Source organism: Erythrolamprus reginae, chromosome 1 (assembly GCF_031021105.1).
Source record: "Erythrolamprus reginae isolate rEryReg1 chromosome 1, rEryReg1.hap1, whole genome shotgun sequence".
In the NCBI taxonomy this organism is placed as follows: domain Eukaryota; kingdom Metazoa; phylum Chordata; class Lepidosauria; order Squamata; family Dipsadidae; genus Erythrolamprus; species Erythrolamprus reginae.
The window spans coordinates 262,380,236-262,404,792 of record NC_091950.1 but is presented as its reverse complement, the minus strand read 5'-3'; the positions used below and the strand labels follow the sequence as shown (position 1 = coordinate 262,404,792).

Sequence of the window (24,557 nt, the reverse complement as noted above, 5' to 3'; positions counted from 1 at the left end):
TAGTAGTAATAGTAATAGTAATAATGCATTTGAAAACAATAAACATTGCAAAAATTACGATCTGTCAGTTGCCAAAGGCCACAGTACTTGGATCTGCGCGCATGAAACGAAAATACATCACACTATCGTAGATGCTTGGGAAGTGTTCAACTTGTGATATTGTGATACAAAATCCAGCATATCAATCTTGTTTGCTGTGTATTACTGGTTTTTCTGTGATGATGATGATGATGATGATGATGATGATGATGATGATGATAATAATAATAATAATAATAATAATAATAATAATAATAATGGGATCATAAGCCCGAAAAAGTGGTCGAAAATGAGCAAGCAAAACTACTGTGGGACTTCCGACTTCAGACTGTCCGAATTCTGAAGCATAACACCCCAGACATCCTGATTGTGGAGAAAAAGAAAGTATGGATCATCGACATCGCAATCCCAGGGGACAGCATAATTGAGGAGAAGCAGCTAGAGAAATTAGTGAAATACGAAGATCTAAAAATCGAGCTGCAACGACTCTGGCATAAGCCAGTGAAAGTGGTCCCAGTGGTACTTGGCACGCTGGGCGCAGTGTCAAAGGATCTCAGCGGACATTTGAAAACCATCAGAATTAACAAAATCTCCATCTGTCAATTGCAAAAGGCCACTTTACTGGGATCGGCAAACATAATTCGCTGCTACATCACGCAGTCCTAGGTGCTTGGGAAGCGCCCGACTGGTGATGAAATACCAAATCCAGCATAGTGATCTTGTTTGCTGTGTTGTATTGAAATAATAATAATAATAATAATAATAATAATAATAATAATAATAATAATAGTAATAATAATAATAATAATTAATAGCAGAGTTGGAAGGGACCCTGGAGGTCTTCTAGTCCAACCCCCTGCTTAGGCAGGAAACCCTACATTGCTTCAGAAAAATGGTTATCCAACATCTTCTTAAAATCTGAGAAACTTAAAAGAAGCATTGAAATAAAATATTAAGAAATTCAAAAGCAATTAAAAGACAATATTGATAGGAATGTATATATGATGTAGATTCATCTGTAAATATGATCATGTACTTTTTTTTTTAAATGGAAAAACTTAATAAATATATATTTTAAAAAAACTTTGAGTACTGGAGCATTCACAATTTTTGAAGGCAAGATGTTCCACTTGATTGATTATCCTAACTGTCAGAAAATTTATCCTTAGTTCTAAGTTGCTTCTCCCCTTGTTCAGTTTCCACCCATTGCTTCTTGTTCTACCCTCAGGTGCTTTGGAGAATAGTTTGACTTCCTCTTCTTAATGGCAACCCCTGAGAGGAACAGAACCCCTGTGTGTTCCTCTCTGTCTCTACTCATGTTCCTACCTTGGAAGCAGTGACTCTTCAGTCCTTTAAAACAGTGTTTTTCAACCAGTGTGCCATGGCACACTAGTGTGCCGCAAGACATGGTCAGGTGTGCCGCGAAGCTCAGAGAGAAAGAAAGCAAGAGAGAGAGAGAAAGAGAGCAAGAGAAAGAAAGAGCGAGTGATAAAGAAAGAGAACAAGAGAGAAAGAAAGCAAGAGAGAGAAAGAGAACAAGAGAAAGAAAGAGAGAGAGAGAAAGTAAGAGAGAGAGAGAAAGAGAGGGAGGGAAGGAGAGAGAAAGACATAGAGGGACGTAGGGAGGGAGAGAGAAAGCAAAAAAGAGGAAGGAAGGAAGAGAAAGAAAGAGGGATGGAGAGAGAGAGAAAGAAAGAGGAAGGGAGAGAAAGAGGGAAGGAGAAAGAAATAGAGTGAAGGGGAGGAAGAGAGAGAGAATTTTTTTGTCCAAACTTTTTTTAGCCCCCCCCCCCCCCGGCTCAATGTGCCCCAGGGTTTCGTAAATGTAAAAAATGTGCCGCGGCTCAAAAAAGGTTGAAAATCACTGCTTTAAAAGAACTGAGCTTTTTAAAAATTAACCAGTAAGAGTAACTATGTGAGATAACTGAGCACTGTTTGTATTCTTTGAGGATTACTGGGTTTCCTTTTGGAGGGAAAAGTTCACTGTACAATATTATGCTAATCTCTGTACAAAGTTTTCTTAATGGGGAGAACGATAGAGGTGGCCTTGATTGAGAAAGGGAAGGTCTGTTAGCAAGGCAACATATACAAGTAAACATTGCTTTAAGCCCAAAAGAGGAGACAATTGTACAAAAACATCTCAAGACAGACAATCCTAATTCACAGAAATATTTAAAAAAGGAGGAGGAAAAGATATTCAGACTAGTTAAATTCTGTTACTATAAGCCAATCTTAATAATAAAGAAAATAATTTTAGATCTATGTGGAGTCTGTTTTTTTGGTTTGGTCTACCTCACAGGGCTGATGTTTCAACAATATCTATACTCAATACAATATCTATCTATAATTTGTGAGATAAAAGTCCAGGGACATATTGTACTATGGCAACCAGACTGTGCTGCCCCCTAAAAATCCAGCAGAGCAGCAACTGTTGCAATCATGGTTTCTGGTTGACTAGAAATCACAATAATCTCTTGCAGAATAACAGAGGTGGAAGAGAGCTTGGAGATCATCTAGTCCAGCCCTGAGGCAGAAAACCAGGCGTGAAATGCTCCCACTTCGCTCGCGCCTGTCAGTCGTCAGAAAGTTAGTTGCGAAGGGAGCATGAGGCTCTGCCCAGATGCCACCCTTTGGGTTCTTTTACCCTCTGCGCATGCACAGAACGCTTTGCACATTCACAGAGGGTAAAAGAACCCTAATGGCAGCGTCAAGGCAGTTGATTCTGCATTTCACCCCTGCAAAAAAAGGTATACATATTGTTTCAGACAAATGGTTGTCCAATCGCTTCTTAAAAGCTTCCAGTGATGGAGCAACCACAACTTCTGGAGGCAAGTCATTTCACTGATTAATTGTTCTAACTATCAGGAAATTATCCTTAGTTCGAAGTTGCTTCTCTCCTTGGTTAGTTTCCATCCATTGCTTCTTGTCCTGCCTTTAGGTGCTTTGCAGACTAGGTTGATCGCCTCTTCTTTATGGTGCTGTGAAAATATACTTTTCAACAGTCTTAGAATTCCACCTACCTACTCATAGGTAGGTGGCATCTTAAATGCAATGTGGAACGTAAGAGTTTGAATTGTTCCATCTACTGGGAGAGGTGAATGAGCAACAGGAAGAGAGGATGAGTGTGTCAGAGGAAAGGGGTGACTACCAGAACTCTGGAGCCATGCCAATTTGCCAGGTTGTGCCTTGAGTACCCTAAGCAGGATTTTAAAGGGAAAGCAAACACTTTACCAGAGCATATATTTGCTGAATTATTAGTACGGTGCAGTCCTTCTTGAAATAACCTGTAGATCAGTGTTTGTACAGACACAATTCCTTGAGGACTATAACCGAGGACTGATAATGACTAGGACATTTTATTAAACGGCATAAGATTTTGAGAGCTGCAGTTCCTGTCAAAAGACAAAAACTTTTGTCCTTTAATTAAAAAAAAAATGCCTCAGAAAAAATGTTACCAGATCCCTTTTAAATTTTTTAAAACTGCTATAGACTGTCACAGCTCTCCTCCTACCATGTCAGGATGAGAGAGAATTTAGTTCGTCTTAATAAAAATAACAATAATTCTCTTACATATTGTAATAGATCATGGAAGTGGTAAAATGGAAATAGACCCCCTGTCTCTGCCTGCAATGCAAATAATCTTCCGCATATGAATAGTACTGTCTTCCACGTGTGTTCAAAGTGCATTCTCCTTACAAGAAATCTGCCAATCAAGTTGTGGCTATTCTTCCCCAAGTGACAGAATGTGGAGCATGAGGCTGAGCCTATTAGCTGCCTCGTGAATTTATTGGCAGATTCAAACTGGGAACTTCCGGCTTCGTAGCTCCGTTTATTCATCCACACCCATGTCAGTACTCAAATCCAAGTTCAGTGAACTTCCCTCATCTCACCAACAGGGCTTTCAAGGTGATCTAGGAGACAGTCACCTTATCCTTCTCTACAGCAGGATCTTGGGGAGGTTTATTTTGTCCTTTGCACCTTCAGTCTCTGCCAAAGAAAACTCCTCCAGCACTTTCATTCCCATTGAGCTTTCCCACTTACTGTAGGAGGAGGCAGAAGGAAGCTCCTGTGTTGTTTCTTTTTCTTTTAAAAAAATTCCAAATCTCTTCATTAAGGCTCTGTCCTTGCTCGAGGCAATGGAGTGTTGATGGTTTGAGACGCTCCTCTAACACCAGTGAGTCATCTCCCTCCCGACTGATGTCAGAGAGGCCTTTGTGCTTCACAAGGATTGGCTGTGCCTGGCTCACAGGGGGCCGTCTCATTGGAAAGGTGAATGTGCAAAGAAGCAGCTGTGGAGGGGTGTGTACTCATGCATGTGTGTAGTTAGAGTGTCTGCAGCAGGCACAGACAGTTGGGCTTGGCCAGAGCAGAGGTAAATTTGCTTTGTTCGGAAAGCACTGAGGAGAAGAAGACAGCAACAGGGGTTGGCTGTTTGTGATAGGTTCCTTGGATTGTTTATCCCGGAAGAATCTGAGAAAGGGAGGAGGAGGAGGAGGAGGAGGAGGAGGAGGAGGAGGAGGAGGAGGAGGAGGAGGAGGAGGAGGAGGAGGAGGAAAGAGGCTTTGGATTTTTCTTTCTTTTTCCTGAAGTGCAAATCAGCCTGGGACACCTGAGTCTGCTATGCCAACCGAACTCCCCCACATGGTGAGAATGCATGCCATCTCTGATTTCCCCTCCTCACTGACAGCACGGCTTCTCCACAAGGGTCCAGAGTACCTTCGCAAGCAGATGGAGGCAGCCAACCCTAGCAGGAAGAGCGCCGTGGAAAGGTTGGCAGCAGATAAGGCCAAGTACGTCAAAAGCCAGCAAGTCATCAGCAGGAAGCAGGTGCCGGCTATCACCCTCAGCTCAACTTCTGAGAGTAGCAGCGAGACTTGCTCGGTGGAGAGCAAGAAGATCGAGCTATCAAGAGAGGAGAAGGGCACGGCAGCCCAAGTTCCCATGGCCATGGAGGTGAGCCCAGCAGCCTTGCAAGGCGGCCCACCCATTGTGAAGCGCAACAGCGGTAAAAGGCAGATCCGACCAGATTCCTTGGTGATCTATCGTCAGAAATGTGAATTTGTTAGAGGCCAAAGCCAGGAGAATACTCCTCGTGGGAATTTGGTTCGGAGGTTGTTCCAAGGTTCCTTCAAGGAGAAGCAGCTGGTTTCTGAGGTGTCCAAAGTTGTTCTCAAGGAGGAAACCATTCCTGAAGTGGAAAGAGCTATTTTGGGCAAAGACACAAGACATTGCTATGATCTAGAAGGACAGAATTCATCCACAAAGGCAAACCCAAAGCCCTTTCTGGTCAGCACATGCAAAAATGCCCTAAATGTGTCTTCAGCACCTTATGAGATGAGACAGAAAGGTCTTCAGAGGTCTCAGTCAGATATCAGTTCGCGATATTCAAAATCCTTCTCTGAATTTGATACTTTCTTTAAGAGCTGTGGCCTTGAACCTGAAGTAATAAAAGATTTAAGCCAGGAGAATTTTTCGGTGGCTTCAGATAACTTCTCATTCCATCTCCACAGCATCAGTGGGGCAGCTTCTGAAAGTGACTTCACGAGGCACAGCGATGAAGATGGACTCTTGGAGGAAGAGCTCACAGAACAGGCGCCTAGTGGCACTTCTGTGGTTGAACGCAATGCTCGGATAATCAAGTGGCTGTACATGTGCAAGAAAGCCAAAGAGGCTAATGTGATGATGCAAGACTTGGCAAAAAACACTGCTTCCTTCAAAGAGACACCCAGGTCAGTGTAACACAAATGTATGTGCAAAGTGTAACTGGGCACCTTTGATATTACCATGCATGAAGATACTGAATAAGATTCTTCCCTCTTTATCTCTCCAGCACCATGGAGTAAGGGATGGGGAAACCATTTGTTTTTAATATATAAGTAAGAGTAAGAGGTGGTGCAGTGGTTAGAGTGCATTACTGTAAGCTACTTCTGCTGATCACCAGCTGCCAGCAGGTTGGCAGATGGAATCTCAGTAGGCTCAAGGTTGACTCAGCCTTCCAACCTTCCAAGGTCATTAAAATGAAGACCCAGATTGTTGGGGGCAATATGCTTACTCTCTGCTTAAAAAGCATTGTGAAGCATATATAAGTCTAAATGCTAAACACTAAATGCTAATGATATAATAAGATTTAATATATCAAGAATTATAGGCATAAAATATGGTACTGGTGTTGATATTAATTCTTCCATTTGGGCCTTCCGTAATTTTACAATGGTGAGTGATTCCAGAAAGTTACAGCTGGTAGTTGTTGTTTTGTGAAAGATTCCACTGTTTGAGCTGGCCTTTAGAAAGTCGTGGACTTTGCTAAGGAGAAATGAGAACCGCCAAAGAAATCCAAAGTCAATATTTACACACATTGTGTCTGCCCTGTGACTGGCAGCTTATTTACAGTAGGCTGGGCCATGATAGCTAAAAGCCTGACCATTTGCTCTTGCCTTCATTTTATCTAATTAAAATAAAACTGGCAAATATTTTGTCCTTTGCAGCTGTCAACTTCATCATGCCTCTTCTTTCCTTTTTCTTATTTATCCCCTTTTAAGTTATGGTGGTGGTGGGGAATCATTTGTGGGCCTTTCTTTTCCCCAGTTTATTTCATTTGATATTAACAAGTGATAAGCCTTCCTCTGATGTCACAACACAACAGGTTTGGCAGCTATTTCCTGGCATTTCTCCTTTTTCCATTGTGTTGAGGAGTGAGTGGGACATCGCTTGCTGCTTTATTGCATTTATTGCTTTTTGCCTCAACTTGACTGAAGTTGGTTAACGACTGCACCGGTGCCAAAAAAGAGGGCTTAAATATTAAGGCTGCAAATTTTCTTCAGGGTTGTTGCTTTAGCCCTAGTAAATCTAAAAGGACTGGGAATCAGTCAAACAGAAAATGAACCCCATGATCTAATGCAGTCTTGGGCACAGTTTCCTAGGAAGTAGAATACAGTGCAACAGAAGGGTTTACTTTTCACCAAATATATTTAGCATTTGGACTTTGCAATTAGTATTTACACTTTACAATGGCTTTTTATGGAAAAGTGATGTAGGAGTTAGAAGATCCATTCACAAACTTGAACCTTTGATATACAGTGATCCCTCGAGTGTCCCGAGGGTTACGTTCCAAGACCTCTCGCGATAATCGATTTTTCGCGATATAGTGGTGCGGAAGTAAAAACACCATCTGCGCATGCGTGCCCTTTTTTTCAATGGCCGCGCATGCGCAGATGGTGGAGCCGGTGGCTGGGAAGGTGGATTCGCCACCCCCACCAGCCCTTCCTGCTCTGGGTCAGAGCCGCGGAAACCTTCGGCTCGCCGAGGCTGCGTCTGACCCCTTCGTTTGTATTGCAGTGAAGGAGGTGAAGCAAGGCTCCAAGCTCGCCTGCCGCCGCCGCTACGCCTCTGCCGCCTCAGCCACCCCCTCTGCTCTGCAGGGACCTCGCATGCCACGATCTCCCTCTCTCGCCCTCCCCGCGCTTCTCCTCGGCGGCGGCCAAGCGGCAGGCTCAATGGGAGACCAAAGGCGAAAAAAGAAAAGAAAAAAAAATCCCCAAAAGAGGCAGGCACAAAGCGGGGGCACAAGGGGAGCTGCCCGGCAGACGTTGCTTTTTTTCTTCTCGTGGGCAAGTGGAGGGGGGGAGAGAGAAGGAAAGAGAGAGAAGGAAAGAAAGAGATGAGAGAGGGAGGAAGAGAGTGTGAGAGAGGAAGAAAGAGAGAGAGAAATGATAGAAAAAAGGGGAGAAAAAAAGAGAAATGAGAAAATGATTGAAGCAGAGAATGACAGGAAAGAAAGAGAAAGAGACAGAGAAGTGACTCTTGGTGATGACGTATGACGTCATCGGGTGGGAAAAACCGTGGTATAGCAAAAAAACCGTGGAGTATTTTTTAATTAATATTTTCTGAAAAATCGTGGTGTAGCGTTTCGCGAAAATCGAGGGATCACTGTACTGTACTGATTTGGCAATTTCTTTGTCCTTCACTAAACCAGTAAGCATTAACCTAGGATTTAACAACTGGTACATCAAGGCAAGAAATAAATAAAAAATCAAGCTGTTTAAATCAGTCATAACAGGTCAGTGATCACAAATATCAGATAGAATCCCTTGTGCAATTGAAATAAATGGAAATTAAGAGGTTTTTACTTCCTGAAGGAAGTGTGCATGGGACACTTTGCATGGATTGTGACTATACTACCCTTCAACAGCTAGGGATGCGCTCATGTTTTGCTAACTAATGTTTAGTGGAAACACACTGGCTGACTGCTTGTCCCAAATGCAGTCATCGAATGTTGATACTTACAAGTGATAGGCGAACCCAACGGTGTTCAGGTTCGGCAAGTTTGAACGAACTTCATGCAAAGTTCAGCCGAACCCGAACCCAAACCTGAACGGTCCGTGGCACCAAAGCTGCGCCCCCAGAATCCAATCATTTTTTAATTTAACGGATTTTTTATTTTTATTTCTTTTAATTTTTACGAAAAAGGATGCCGCAGCGGCGCCGCAAGCAAAGGGAGGTCCTTTCATGTAAATTTTTTTTTTTAATGTGAAAAGACCTCCCTTTGAAGGAGCTGGGGAATCCCTCCCATGAAGAGATTCCGAGGGTGGAGCTTTGACGTCATGTCTACCTTGGTTCAGACCTCATTAAGCTGTGATTTTTTTCAATAAACCAGAGTCATCTGATATATTTATAAGCAACTACAGGTATGCTTAGGTTACAGTGGCAATTGGGACTGACATTTCCCAAAGTGTTATATCACATTAATGCTAGCAGTCTTGCTGATGTCATTAAGTTTGGTTTGTTTGAGTGAACATGGTGTCTCAACAGCACGTCTCCAAATGGCCCTAAATTCTGAGTGTTTCCTTATTTGAAAATCTGCAGACCAGAGTTTAGAATTCATTGGAAAATAATAAGATGAAATAAATCCATCTATAAAGAAGCCTGATTAATGGGGGTTTTTTTCCCACCTTTAACTTATCCTTGGAAATATACATGAGTTAGGAGGCTGAGCTGTGTGGGTAGCAACTTTTCTAAAACCTAATCTAAAAAAAATCTGGTACATTGGGGAAAAAAAGAACACCAACCAATAGATGAGAGAAAGGAACACAGATAAGTCAGCCAGTTCAGGTGATAGTTTCAGAATGAAATCTCCATCCCATCTGTTCAACTTACACTAGCATTGAGGGAAGTCTAGCTGCAGCAAAATGGATCCCAGGAGAGAAAGCAGTAAAGGAGATCAGTTGTTCTAGATCAGTGTTTCCCAACCTTGGCAACTTGAAGATATTTGGACTTCAACTCCCAGAATTCCCCAGCCAGCAAATGCTGGCTGGGGAATTCTGGGAGTTGAAGTCCAAATATCTTCAAGTTGCCAAGGTTGGGAAACATTGTTCTAGAGGACCAAAAAAGAGGATTCGGAGGAGGACTGATTTCACAGATTTGACTTTGCAGTCCTGCTTGAAACCTTTCATGGAAGGCAGGTGTTCTGGTGCTTGGGGTGTTTGCTGACTAATCCAAAACAACATCAAAAGCCATTTAGAGAGTATGATAAAGAAATGCAGCAGATTGAGGCATCATTCCCACAATTATTCTAATGAGAGAATTTTTAATTTGTCCCCATCTTCCTTTGCAGAGAGATGGATCAAAAACGGCCTTTTCCAAAGTGAAATCTTCCCCATCTATTGATACAGCAACTCTTTGAATTTTTTTGGCTGGCATAAACGTATTGTAAAGGGTGCCAGGCTGAAAACAATTGAATAAAACCATGCTTGGTTTTGCCAAAGCATTGCAGTTTCTACATAGAGATACAGTTTGGTCTAGCAGTTAAGGTAACAAGCCAGAAAGTGTAAGTTCAAGTCTGCCTTAGCCATTAAAAGCCAGTTGGTTGACTTTGGGCCAAGTTTCTCTCTCTTTCATTCTCTCTCTCCCCCTAACCCTCCTCACAGGGTTGCTATGGTGGTTAAAATAAGAGGAGGAAGAAGAGTTGGATATATTCACTAACTTGGGCTGTTTGTGAAAATAATAAAGGTGGGATACAAATAAATAAAAATAGCTTTATTCTGAGCTTTTCTAAAATATTTAAAAAGGCAAAGCCTTCTTTACTAACCAGTGCTTGACTTCTCATAGTCATACCTGATTTAGGGGAGCAGCTTGGAAAGGATATGAGGAAGAAAATACGGTAACGATTGAAGAGAATGGATAAGAATTTTATTTTTTAATTTGCTTGTCAAATCAAGTTTTGTCCCCCTACAATTGGTATAATAATAATAATAATAATAATAATAATAATAATAATAATAATAATATATTAGATTTGTATGCCGCTCCTCTCCGAAGACTCGGGGCGGCTCACAACAACGATAAAAACAATATTATACAGGCACAAATCTAATATTAAAAAAAACCTAAAAACCCTATCATAATTAAAAACCAAACAGCACATACATACCAAACATAAATTATAATAAGCCTGGGGGAAATGTGTCTCAGATCCCCCATGCCTGGCGGTATAGGTGGGTCTTAAGTAGTTTACGGAAGACAAGGAGGGTGGGAGCAGTTCTAATCTCCGGGGGGAGTTGATTCCAGAGGGCTGGGGCCGCCACAGAGAAGGCTCTTCCCCTGGGGCCCGCCAGATGACATTGTTTAGTCGATGGGACCCGGAGAAGGCCAACTCTGTGGGACCTTATCGGCCGCTGGGATTCGTGCGGCAGCAGGCGGTTCTGGAGCTATTCTGGTCCAGTGCCATGTAGGGCTTTAAAGGTCATGACCAACACTTTGAATTGTGACTGGTATAAACTACAGTTACATATTTGAGGCTGGAAATAATCATTTTTGCGAATAGACACATCATTTTAAAGCTCCTACAGGATGCTAAAATCAAACAAATCACATTTTGGCTTAGCATAATGTATGAAACCAGTGTGTAAATACGTAACTCTGAGAGGCAGCTGTACCAACAGTACAGCTCAAAACAGCAATGTCTTGAGAATGTTGTTGGTAGCTAATTTTACTTTGTCCTTCAAAATATTAGAAGAGATATTTCCAATCTTTGTTAATTCAGAGCAACTCCTGTTAAGGTGAATTTTTGCAGTGAAGAATTCCAATGGCAAATCCTTTACAAATGCCCAATTTGTAATTCATCGTTATAGTATTTATACAATTTGTTAGTCAGAGGATGAGCTGTAAAGAGGCTACTGATGTATATATATACAATCCTGTAAACCAGGCCTAGTTCTGTAATGCTTGGAACTTCCTGCTATGAAATAATACACCCTTGATTTCCTGCAAATATTGGCTTTTTTCCAAAGAGCAAACACAATTGCCTATATCTGTTAACAGTTTTCTCAGTTGCTTCATTTTTAAAGAAACATAACTAACATACCAGATTATGACTATGGTTAGAGAATGAGTGCAGATTGAAACAACATACTGGAGCAGTAGACTACTTTCAACTTAGTTAGCAAGATGGCCTCATTGTAGACAATTGTGTTGAAGCTGCTTGAATTATTCCAGTAAGATTTCTTCACATGCTTAAGGTCTTGACATCCTCATTCCCTGTGAGATTTTGAAAATTTTATTTCTCTAGTATAATACTATATAATCAATTTAAACTTGTAGCAGTAATTCTTTAGACTAACAGAACAAAGTAATTTTTCATGGTATTCAATGCTATGATAAATCAAGCTTGCAATTTTTAGGTAGAACAAAGATGAAGATATGAGTGAGTCCCTCTAAATATGGTTAGAACCTCATATTTCCTCTCATCCAGTAAATCATTAAGTGTGACAAGGATGGGGGTAGAAACCAACAAATTCAGGAGAATCACAAATCCCCCTTCCCCAAGATTGATGCAATAAGACAACAGTTTTGTAGAGTCATATTGAATCAAAATGCAGTTACACCTATAATGGCAACATATAAAGCATGGTTCATACCGCTAGCTTGTATGCCTACTTGTCCCTAACTCTGACCCCAAAAACATCTGCTGGCATCTTTTATTATTGTTATTTTGAAGTTTCATCTCATTCCAGTTCTTAAGTAAGCTTGGGGAAGAGAAATTCAACAAGTCACTTCGTTCAACCTATGTTGCTCACGCATAATCAGGACATTCATGTCAACAGTACAAGATACGATTCTACATGAAGTAGAATACAGCTATACTTTACTAAGAAATTTACCTGCTTTTTCCCCTCCCTCCCATTTACTTATACTCTAGGAAAATTATAGGGAAACCAGACGGAGTGTTTTTCTAGCACTTTCCTTCCTTCCCAGCGTAGCTTTGGTTCTTGTCAGTCTCATGTTGTCTTCTGGATGGAGACTTACAGAATAACAGAGTTCGAAGAGACATTGGGAGTCTTCTTGTCCAACCCCCTGCTCAACGCCCTGCTCAACCTCCTATACCAGTGACAAAGAACCTTTTTTCCCTTGGGTACCAAAAGAACATGGGTGCACGCTATCACATATGCCTGAGTACTTACACCCATAATTCAATGCCCGAGGAGTGCAAAAATAGATTCCCCCGACTGCCCGGAGGGCCTCTGGAGGCCAGAAATGGCCTGTTTCCCAACTTCTGGTGGACCCAGTAGGCTCATGCTTCACCCTATCCAGGCTCCAAAGGCTTCTCACATTCCCCCAGTGGCCCTCTGGAAGCCAACAATGCCCTCCCAGAGCCTCTGTGTGAGCCAAAAATCAACTTGCTGGCACACACATGCACCTACACACATGCACCTTGGAGCTGAGCTAGGGCAATGGCTCATGTGCCATCAGATATGGCTCCACGTGCCACCTGTGGCACCTGTGCCATAGGTTCACCATCACTGCCCTATACCATTCCAGACAAGTGATTGTCCAGTTTCTTCTTGAAAAAACTCCAGTATTGGAGCACCCACAACTTCTAGAGGCAAGTTGTTCCACTGATTAATTGCTCAGGAAATTTCTGAGAAATTTTTGAAGCTTTAATAAAGCTTCAAAACACATAGAAAAAAAGAGACTAGAAATAGGAGAAAATTTCACACCAGCACACCAGTTTTATGACACCTCATGAATTGGAGGATGACAGTTCATTTCAACAATAAGGAAAGACCCAGAAGGTGATCATAGTGAGCAACTTACTCAGTCCCCATCTTTCAATTGCACTTAACACCACATCAATCTTACACAGGTAGTCTGTCACTTAAAGCAATAAATTTAGTGACCATTCAAAGTTACAACAGATACCACAAATCTTTGTGTTAACAGATCAGTTGGAGGGAGATATTGCCCATTATTCTTACTAGCAGGGGTGGGCTACTGCCCGGACTGGGGTGAACGCAGTGGGGTAGCAAAAATGGAGCTCTACTCCATAGCACCCAATTTGCACTGAAAGATGTTGAAAGAAAATGCAGGGCGTCCTGCATAAGCCACGCCCACATTGTGATAGTAAAAATTTAGGTAGCCCTTCACTGCTTACTAGTCTATTACATGGAGACTACGCCATCCACAGATGCAACAGATGATATTCTGTAATAACACAAACAGGAATTTCATTCACTGAAACCAAACACTACTAAATTAAGTTTCTGCTGTATAGCTAAACCACTACACAGCATTCACTGTATATCATTATACTTTCCTATTATTACAGACCATTTGTCTTTTCACATAGTCATGTGCTACCTTTGATCTTTAAACTCCTCACCTTTTTTTTCAGGATCTCATTCATGCCATTTAACTATGGAACCTGCTTTTCCTCTTAGCCCAATCATTCTTCATATGTTTTTTTCAGTGGTAGGTTCTAAATACTGTTACTATCAGTTTGTGTACATGCTTGCGTGCATGCAATTCTTATGTGCATGTGCCTGTGCATAAGTGTCCCAGGTGGTGGGCAGAGCCTTCAGCTGCCACTATCAGTTCACCAAACCAGGCCAAATTAGGAGCAACCCATCCCTGGTTTGTTTTATAAGTTGATTCCCATTCACTGTCTTTGCATGATCAAATAATTTCATTGTAGAGTCCTAGTTTTCATACTGATCATTTTTTACTTAATGCACATTATTCCACTCTTAATCATTTTTGCATCTGTCTTTTCATATTTAAGTGCACAAGTTTAATATGTACCCTATAGTGTCTCTTTAAATACAATACAAAAAAGATATTACCTTCATATCTTTCTCTTTCTCTTTTTGCTAAACAGCAAAAACCACATGTACCAGATTTTGCTTAATATTATTTCTTGTTCCCTTTCTTTCAGAATTCTGTCAAACATCTTTCCAGAAACATTTGATAAACTAATCAATTCCCCTTCGTTTTTACCATTCACTCTTAAAAGATAATAATGGTATTCTTCCAATCATTAGCCATGGGTGCATTCTTCAGACAGGTATCAAACAACCGTTCCATAAGGAAATCAATTTCATATTTTAAAGTTTTTCAGTTGCCACCATGAACACCCGCAGCCCTACAACTTTTTGAACTTTTGACAATATTTTAGATTTTTTTTCATTATTTTTTTAAAAAATTAAGATACTAACATTTAAATTTTGATCACGTGAGTTTGAGGATGCTGCGACAATCAAAAGTATGAAAAAATGGTATTAAGTCACTTCCTCCAGTGCTGTTGTAACTTCAAATGGTCACTAAACAAATGTTTGTAAGTAGAGGATTACCTGCCTGATATAAACAATCCAGTACTTGCATTCAGTGGCTAGTTGAAGAACAGTTTGTGTTTCTTTGTTCAAAGTCCATCCAATGCCGAGATAGTAGACAAGGGTTGAATTTATGCTTGTAGAGGAACAAGGGACCTAGCAGGAAGTCAGATACGGATCAGTGTGGCAATAATTTCACATGAATGCTCCCGGAATTAGAATAATTCATGGAGCCATAAACATAGCATTGTTTGAAGTTTGTAATCAATAAAATGTATTCAGTTGGTATAGATTGTCTCTACATTGAATACTGTTGAGATAAACCAGGAGAAGTTCTCTCCTTCTATCTGCTGAAAACAGAATCTATAAATACTGAAATTCAGGCATATCTCACCCAGCCGATGCTAAGCTCCTATTTGCAAGAGAGCTATTAACTAGTAGTTAAAGCAGCTTTCTTGCCAATACCTGTTAAATTCTGTCTGGCAGCAATTACCCACAAAGAATTAGTGGGTGCTGGCTCCACCTACTCCAGACGCACTTCATTCTGCCTTCTCAGTACTCAAGTTCAGTGTGTTCTTGTGTTGTGGCCTAAATATTTTCTTTCAAAAACTGAAGGGACAAAGGAGACAATCTTACTGAAAACAAAAGGCAAGCTCCCCTTACATTCTGCTGGCCTTGACCTGAAAAACAGTTTTCAACTTTCTGATGTGGAAGGAGCTGGCTTGTATAGTTTACCTACTATTGCTTGAAGATGAGCGATGTTGGGTGTTCCGCCTTTGAAAAAGGAAAGTGGGAAACTTAGCAGTGTTTGTGTCAAGGGAGAGATAGGTAGCTCTTGACATATAACCACTATTGAGCCCAAAGTTTATGTTGCTAACCAGGATAGTTAAGTGTATTTTGCCTCTTTTTATGACCTTTTAGATTATTATTAGAACTGAAAGGGACCTTGTAGGTCACCCAGTCCAGCCCCCTGCTCAAACAGGAGTTCTTACACCATTTTGGAAAAATGGCAGTCCAATCTCCCTTTGAAAGCCTTAAGTTTTGGAGCTCTACCAAACTCCACAGACAAGCTGTTTCACTGGTTGATCACTCTCACCACCAGAAAGTTCCTCCTAAGTTCCAGATTGAATCTCACTTTAGTCAGTTTCCATCCATTATTCCCTGTCTGGCCTTCTGGTGCTTTGGAAAAGAGCCTGACCCCCTCCCCTCTGTGGTATCCCCTCAATATTGGAACATTGCTATCATACCTGGTCCTTCTCTTTGCAGTTTCTGCAACCTCTCTTTGTATGTTTTAGTTTCCAGTCCCCTTATCATCTTGGTTGTTCACCTTTGCACTTTCTCTAGAGTCTCATTGTACGCCAGTCCTAGATTGTAACCCTCTGTTAATGCAATTTAGGATTACATTGTCTTTTTTGTCTGCTGCTGCACATTACTGGCTCATATTTAGTTGGTTGTCCACCAAGACTCCAAGATCCCTCTCGCAGTCACTGCTATTGAGTGTGGTTTCACTGAACTTATAGGTTTCTTGCCTCAAGTTAAATTAACCACTGCAGTTGTTAAATCAGTGACATGGTTGTTAAGCGAATATAGCTTCCCTGTTGATTTTATTTATCGGAAGGTTGCAAAAGGTGATCACATGACTCTGGGACACTACAAGAGTCATAAATATGAGTCAACTGTATGAATTTTGATCACATGGCCATGGGGATGCTATATCAGTCATAAATGTACAAAATGGTCATATGCAGTGATGGGCTACCAAAATTTTACTACCACACTGTGGCTTATGCATTTTGTTTCAACATCTTTCAGTGCAAATTTGGTGCTCTGGGGTGGAGCTCCAAATTTTGCTACTGGAACTGTGTTTCTGACTGTTCCCGTAGGAGCCCATCACTGGTCATATGTCACTTTTTCAGTGTTGTTAGAACTTTGAATGGTCACTAAATGAATTGTTATAAGAGCAGGGCTACCCGTATTCTCATGTATGCTATGGTTTCTGAGAGAATAGCTTCCTCTTGATAGTTGCTCTCTTAATGGATCAGAACTTGCTTAGTCATGAACTTTTTATATTTACCTTTTTTTAAAAAAAATGGAGCTGTCTTGTGAGCATGTGAACAAATCAAACAGATGCTGGCAAAACTGTAAATCTGTGTTGGTGGAGGGATGTTCATTAAAGAGGTTGACACATATTAAGCATTCAGGTTTTGCTTTGGTTTTAAAGGAAGAAATTACATTTTGTAAGAAAAGGCTGCCCCTAAAGATAAATTAAAGTCTTTCTCTAACACTTTCTGTTCTCTTGGTTTCCATAGCATTATCTGATAGCTGTCTTTGTATATTTATCTTACTTGTTATATCTGTTTCGTTGGAGAGCTCATGGCAGCCCAAATAGCATTTTTTCTTCTCCATCTTTCTCAGGACCACTCTGTGAAGGAGGTGGGCTGAGCATCTGCCTAAAATTACTTTATTTTTCAGAGTATAAGACGCATCAAATATAAGATGCTCTCTACATGGGGCTACCTTTGAAAAGTGTTCGGAAACTTCAGATCGTGCAGAATGCAGCTGCGAGAGCAATCATGGGCTTCTCAAGGCATGCCCATGTTACTCCAACACTCCGCAGTCTGCATTGGTTGCCGATCAGTTTCCGGTCACAATTCAAAGTGTTGGTTATAAAGCCCTTCATGGCACCGGACCAGAATATCTCCGGGACCGCCTCCTGCCGCACGAATCCCAGCAACCGGTTAGGTCCCACAGAGTTGGCCTTCTCTGGGTCCCATCGACTAAACAATGTCATTTGGCGGGACCCAGGAGAAGAGCCTTCTCTGTGGCGGCCCCGACCCTCTGGAACCAGCTCCTCCCAGATATCAGAGTTGCCCCCACCCTCCTTGCCTTTCACAAGCTCCTTAAAACCCACCTCTGTTGTCAGGCGTGGGGGAATTGAAAATTTTTTTCTCCCTTCCCCCTAGGCTTATAGAATTTATACATGGTATGTTTGTTGGTATGATTGGTCTCTTAAATTTGGGTTTTTTAGATTACTTTTTAATATTAGATTTGTTACATTGTTTTTTATTGTTGTTAGCCGCCCCGAGTCTTCGGAGAGGGGCGGCATACAAATCTAAATAAACTAAACTAAACTAAACTAAGATGCATCTTAGTTATTTGGGGAGGAAAATAAGGGGGGAAATCTACTTACCGAGTATTCATCTGGCTAGCATTCTTAGTCTGGTCAGCTACAGCACATTATTTTATCCCCTGATCAGGGCTTAAAAAAACCTTGACAGGGAGTAACAATGAAAAAGCCTGCAAGCTGGTAAGAGCTGGCAAGATTGTTAGCACTTCATTAGGACTGAAAAAAACTTTCTTTGGAGCAATGAAAAAAGTCTGAAGAGACTTAAGGCTGGAAAAAACCTTCTTTGGAGAGAGTAGCAATGAGAAAAAGGCTGCAAGAGCTGGGAAGATGGTTAGCACTTTTTTAGGGCTTGGGAAAAAAGCTTTGTAAAAGCTACACTCAGAATATAAAACGCACCCAAATTTTCAGCCTTTTTTGGGGGGGGAGGTGCATCTTATACTCCAAAAAATATGGTAGTCAATGAACTTCCATAACTAGAAGTGGACCAGATTCTGGAATTTTTTGGTATCAGTCCACTCCCTTAACACTGTATCTTAAGATGATGGATAGTGATTGGGGAATATTGGGCACTTCTGAGGAAATTATTTTTTCAGCAACTCAAAAGCATGAAAGCAATTTGGTTGCTGTGATAGTAATGTACTGAAAATATGGACTTGGTATATCTGATTCTCACAGTACAGTATGATGAGTGGAACTTGAGATTTTCTATCATGATTTGTACAATGCCAAATACAATGTTTTTATGGGGTTTATTTGCTCTTCTTATTAGTTCATTATATTTTTATAAAACATTTTATAGACTTTTTTAAAGTGCATCCACTGCTTGTGTTTGACATCGGAGTTGCTATTATGTGTCCTTTCTTTGATCATGTCATTGATTTAAAGTGAATTGATCTGATTATTGCTAGGGCATAAAGTACAAATGTTGGTATAACAAATGTTCAAAAAAAGAATTGTGTGAAAACAGCGCCGGTGGTCTTTACTCACCGGCGCCTTTTGCTGGAGGCTCGGGAAGACACGAGTCACATGGCATAGCCGCCATCTTGTTTTCGGCCGAGATCTCGCGAGATCTCGCGAGATCTCGGCCGATAATCAGGCCAGAGTGGCCTGATCGATGACGTGTCCGGGCGGGGCCTGCCAGCCCTATAAAAGGGCAGGCAGGCCCGGAGCTCAGCCTTTTCGCCCGGACTCTTCATCGACAGCAGACACCCACCCGCCCTCCCTATTTTGCAGTGTGCTATTCTGGGTCGCCCTATGGGGCCGAATAGGAATTTTTGGCGGTCTGGCCTCTTAGCCATGACCGTTTTTTCGCCTATTCCACACTGTGGAGACGGATAAGCGGTTAGGGGGTGCTTGCACCTGTTAGGTTAATTGGCTTACCTTTGGTCATTTGGGTAGGCAGGTTAGGGGCGGAAAACTGGGTGGTGGTTTAGCAACTGCGTGTTCTCCGTTGGGCATCTTTGGGGATAATTGACAGGTTCTCTCCAAAGGCTTGTGGTTTTGACGACCTGAGCAGTTGGGGGAAACCTGTCTTTGGGTCCCGCCCATTTAATTCCCCTTCTAGGGGTTAGCCGGTGGGACCTCCCACATGCAAGTGCATGGCAAGGTCTCAGGTGAGGGAGTGGTCCCTCACCTGGATTAGCATGGAGCTACGCCCATAAGTTGCCCCGGAAGTTTATTATATGTCATTTTCCGCCCCGGAAGCAATTGTTTGACCCTGCGGGTCCTTGTTAGGGTCATAGTTAATTATGCTAATTATGCTAATTTAATTAAATAAATTATGCAAATTTATGTTAATAAAATGACCCAGTTTTAAATCCAGCTCTTGTGTCCGTGTCGTCACTCCGCCTCTCCTGCAATATAGTGCAAGCTGCAATTGTTTAGTTATAGTACAAACTTCAATTATTACCATTTTGCAGTAAGTATAAATAGGTGTGGGCGGGGGGGGGTAGAGTATGGACACAGGAATTGGATGTAATTTTTTGTTGTTGCTGCTTTGATTTCAAAAGTATAATCATGAACCCCTTTCCCTGATGATCAGTGAAGATAACAGATTGGCTTGTTTCTGGCAGGTGCTATGTTCAAAGAAGTTTAACACTGACTAACCCTTCTGTTCAGATTGGTGATGAATGGATGAAGTGAGCAAACCTACCAACGTTATGCTCACCAAGCCATGGTTTAGAATGTTAGGAAAATCTGGTTAAAATAACTACTTGGCTATAATGTGTAGTAGCAGAAGAATGCTAGTTTGCATTGGATCTGAAGGCTCTTGAGACACGGACATAGTATGGACTGTGGGAAATGGGAAATGTTTATATTCTAAAGTAACATTCCCCCACACTTATTTCGATTTGCAGTAAAGCTAACCAAGACCCTTATAATTTGTGATGAATTTTACAATTTAACAAGGTTCCTTGGTTTGTGATAAATGCAACAAACCAGTGGCAGCCCAGTTCTAAGAACCGGTAGTGCTGGCGGAAAGAGGCTCCACCCACCTGCCTGGGTGGGTCACGCAAGTGACTGGTAGTAAAGGGTTTTAGAACCACTACTACAACAAACAGGTGGACATGAATAAAGCACCTTAACACAAGGGCAGAATGAAGCATGGGATCATTTCAATAAAACATCTTTCTCTCTTTTCCTCCCCAGAATAGATGCTTTCAATGAAGAGTGAACACAACAGAGAATGGATTTACAACAGACATTTCCCACCTACTTCTTCTCCGAAGAGCAGGAGAATCTTTGTTGCTTCTTAAAGGATGAATTGAAATCCGAAATTCAGACTCAAGAAGTGGAAGTTGATGCTCCTTGTTGTGGTTATGAAACAGAAATCCTGATTCATGCATGGACCTCTTTCGATGTACATTTTCATAACAAAGCAGAAACCTACAGTTAATTGTCTCTGAGAGATAATTTCATTGTTTCCAACAATGAAAAGCATAACTTCTGTGTAAGAAAAATTTGTGTGTCTGCGTTTCTGTGTGTGTTTGTGTTCGTTCGTGCGTGTGCATGCACACATTTGGGTACACTGAAAGGTGAAAAAAGTACATGTCCACTTTGTGGCTTGTATTTGTAAGATATTACAGTGATCGATATGGATGGATATTCACTTGTGGGACAAGGAAAATGACTGGAAAGAATTCTCTCCAAGTTCCTGATCTAAATTACTCAGTTAATGTTTACAGTGGAATAGATAAGGTCTTCTCTAAATATGGAAATCTGCCTTTCAATTAGGCAGATTCTATCTATCATCTCTCTCTCTCTCTCTCTCTCTCTCTCTCTCTCTATCTCTATCTCTATCTCTATCTGTCTACTTATCTACCTACCTACCTACCTACCTACCTACCTACCTACCTACCAAACAATCTATCATCTCAGTAGTAATTGAGATGACACACCACAGGAAGTCATAATTTGCCTGGCTTAAATCTCCTGTGCAAACTCAGACCTTTGAGTTTATGGAGCTTAGTGCAATGCTTGAACTGGAAAGGGTTTTTTTTAAAAAAAACAAACAAAAAACTATAATGTAAGTATGAGACATGAACCCTGCCAATATTGTCTTCAGCAACTTATACACACTCTAGGATTTCAGAAGAGAAACTTTGCAGCATCATCATGGACCTGCAGCCCAATTGTTTGACCCAGAATCCTTCCTCCCCTTCCATTACTTCAGAGTTCTAAAAAAACCCAAACCTACCCAAAAAGGTTCAGAATTGTCTCAGATTAGAAATACTCCAATCCCAGTTCTCCTGTCTGCAAAGTAAGATTTTTCTCTTGTGCACTGTACTCAGTTTTAATGCACCATGGTACTAAACAGTCCTCTTCCCCAAATAATAGAATGGTGCTCATTATTATAAAACAGCATTGTTTTTTTTTAATGGTACAATCAGGTTGCATGGGCAGATGCCTGGTTTAAGCAAGCCTGCGGGCATAGAGCTGTCTGGGATAGTTACAGTGTCTGTGAGAATATGGTTTTGACTGTGGTTTTCCAAGTCTGTTCCTCTGCCACCCGGGAATCGCTGGCTGTCATTTCTGTAGCATCAAGCAAGCAAGCGCAAACATGTCTTAACTCTGCTCCTTCAGAAAGACAGAGAATACGGCTTCTTTTCCCCCAAGTTGGCATTCATATAAAGCAAAATTGGCTATATCTGCCTCTCTATTTAGGTAGATAAACAGATAGTAAAGTTGACGCTGAATAACCAAACTTCCCAACGTCAAAATCAACATTATTATCTTCTTTTTTTCTGCCTTGGAAAATGTGGGGCAGCTCTTATCATGAAAATAGAGGCTTGTCTGAACATTCCTCATTCCTCAAAAGGTAGCAGCCCTTTTGTTTAAGGTTGGCATGCACAGACTGGAAGTTAGAAACTCTTTCGTGCTAACACAAACCCATCATTCCCCTGTGTGGGATAAGGTCGGTATAGATTTTCTCATTCCCCTGCAATATTCTCATGGCTGTTTTGGATTAGAATAGCATAGAGCTGGAAAAGACTTTGGAGGTCTTCTAGTCCAGCCCCCAAGTTAGCAGTGGGCAAATACAAAAAGGGATCTCTTTTAAAATATAATCATTGCAGCTCCATACAATATAATATTTTCCCCTGAAGCCTTTTATTAACGATAGTTTTGCATGGTTCGAAACAGTCTGTCCCTGGATTCCAGCTACTGTGGGGACTCTGGGTTGCACTAATTTCTTTGGATGTGCTTTACTGCAATGTGTGAATGCTGCCAATATGCTTTATAACCCTTGTGGCAAAATCATACATGATTCCACAAATCTGAAGGCTGTGTTGTATTTTGTGAAATCTGTTGAGCAGGGATGTGCAACAGTGGTGGGTTGCTCCCGGTTGGGATTGGCTCTTAGAAGAAGTAGCACCAGTGGCGGGAGGCTCTGCCCACCCATTCAGGACACTTCTATGCATGCGCAGAAGCGTCGTAAGAGCACACATGGAAACCGGTAGCAAAATCATTTGCAACCCACCACTGGTGGGCAAGCTATGGCCCCTTTATGACCTGGGGACTTCAACTCCCAGAATTTCTGAGCCAGCCATTAGGACAGGAATGCTGGGTGTTGAGGTCCAGAGGTTGTAAAGGGGCCATTGTGGTCCATTCCTGCTGTTGAACATTAGGGCTTGGGGTTTTGGCATTTTTAAAATTGAAATTAGACGAGGATTTTTTTTTCTCCTGGTCAACCATGTCACGTTCTTGGTGACTACCTGGAGAATCCCACTGCCATTTTTTGGACAAGATTTCTCAGAATTGGCTTTGCCTTTGTTTCTTTATGGCTTGGGGGTGATTGGGTATCCATTTTCTTCTTAAATCGCCCCCCAAACTATAAAGGCCATCTTTTCATACCAAGTTTATTGCTTAATGTTGTGAATAAATACAGTCACTGTGACTGATTCAGAAAAACCAAAGATTAGTACATGAGGACATTTAGCCACCATATCTTCCCTGTGGGATTCCAGAAGTGATTGATTATTGCAGGAAATTGGATGCAAGTTTATTCTGATCCTACAAATACTAACTTTAACATTAATTATTATAAAGTTAATATATTAAAATTGCTTCAAATTCCATTTTTGCTGCATCCCCTTGCCTTTTCTTCTGCTTCTATTTTTATTTCATCTGCCCCTTCCTCCATTGGCACAATGGGTGGGCTTGTTCTTGATGGATGTCCTTTATTTATCTATACTTTAGTTGCTACCACTAAAAGATTGCTGATCCCAATGGGTAAAAGAGCTCTGTTTATGTAGATCACAATGAAATATTGTTTTTTAAATTATTTTTATTTATTCTGGGCTTGGGAAGCTAAACCAGCACTGGGAAGTGCTAATTAATAGAGTATATTGGTGGGGTGGAAATGTTTGGTGAATAGTAAATGGTCATTTTGCTTTTAGTAAGTATAGCCCATTTTTGCTCTGGATGTTTTGATAATATTAATGAGGCATTAAAACAGTGCGTGTATACTCTATTATAGAAGTATCATGAGCGTTTGTCCATTGCTCTCAGATCTGCTGTTATCTGCAAAATATGTCATGTAATTGTAATTTAAGCTTAGTGCTGTAAAGTTTTTGTGAAATATTTTTCCCCACTGTGATGAGGTTTGTTACAAAAAAAAATTGCTGCTAATATGGAAGAAATGTATGTGTGTATGTCTTTATAGTAATGTGTCAAAGTTGATGATCCAAAAGAAAATCCACTGTACTTTTCATTATTTCCATAGTATAATAAGTTATTTATCTAATTATTGTGAAAAGGAAAGGACAAAAAAATTTCCTCCTTTAAACTTCACAATTAACATGATGCCAGTTCCTAAAAATGATGAATTAATTTGTGTGGAATTGTTCTGCCTCCATGAGTAAACTAGGATTATTTTTTTATATAAAAAAATAACAACCACACTACTTTTATGAGTTAAAATTTATCACATTAAATTAATGTAGCTGTTAAGTTTATAAAATAAATATGTTTCATTGTAAACAAAGAAAAATTCAAATCAGATTTAAAAGAAAAGATGAGCTTGCTTACTTTCACATTATTTCTAAAAGCTGGCATTCATCTTTATACAACCAATATGTCTGTTCCATATTTAATGTCTTTCATCATTCATTTGTTCATTATGTCAGCAACTCCAAGACCCGAAATACTATATTTGGGTCAAATCCTAGAGAAAATCTCTCTTTGTGGTTTTATTTATTTATTGTTAGAGTTGAAAGGGACCATGAAGGCCATCGAGTTCAACCCCCTGCCCAAGCAGGAACCCCATAGTATACCAGTCAAGTGGCAGTTCA

General features: G+C 40.9%; 1 protein-coding gene across 4 annotated transcripts; it reads left to right on the top strand.

The window, feature by feature from the left end:
- Positions 1-3,860: 3,860 nt before the first annotated feature.
- On the top strand, positions 3,861-23,924 carry FAM110C (family with sequence similarity 110 member C). 4 transcript variants are annotated; one of them, XM_070732921.1, is made up of 2 exons: positions 3,861-5,768; positions 20,416-23,924. In XM_070732921.1, the coding sequence occupies exons 1-2, from the start codon at positions 4,660-4,662 to the stop codon at positions 20,438-20,440; spliced, it is 1,134 nt and encodes a 377-aa protein (XP_070589022.1). In that variant the 5' UTR covers positions 3,861-4,659; the 3' UTR covers positions 20,441-23,924. The 4 variants fall into 4 exon arrangements, with proteins under 4 accessions (XP_070589022.1, XP_070589020.1, XP_070589021.1 ...); XM_070732919.1 differs by having other exon boundaries at positions 4,572-5,768; positions 20,421-23,924; XM_070732920.1 differs by having other exon boundaries at positions 4,572-5,785; positions 20,421-20,456.
- The last annotated feature ends 633 nt before the right edge of the window (positions 23,925-24,557 follow it).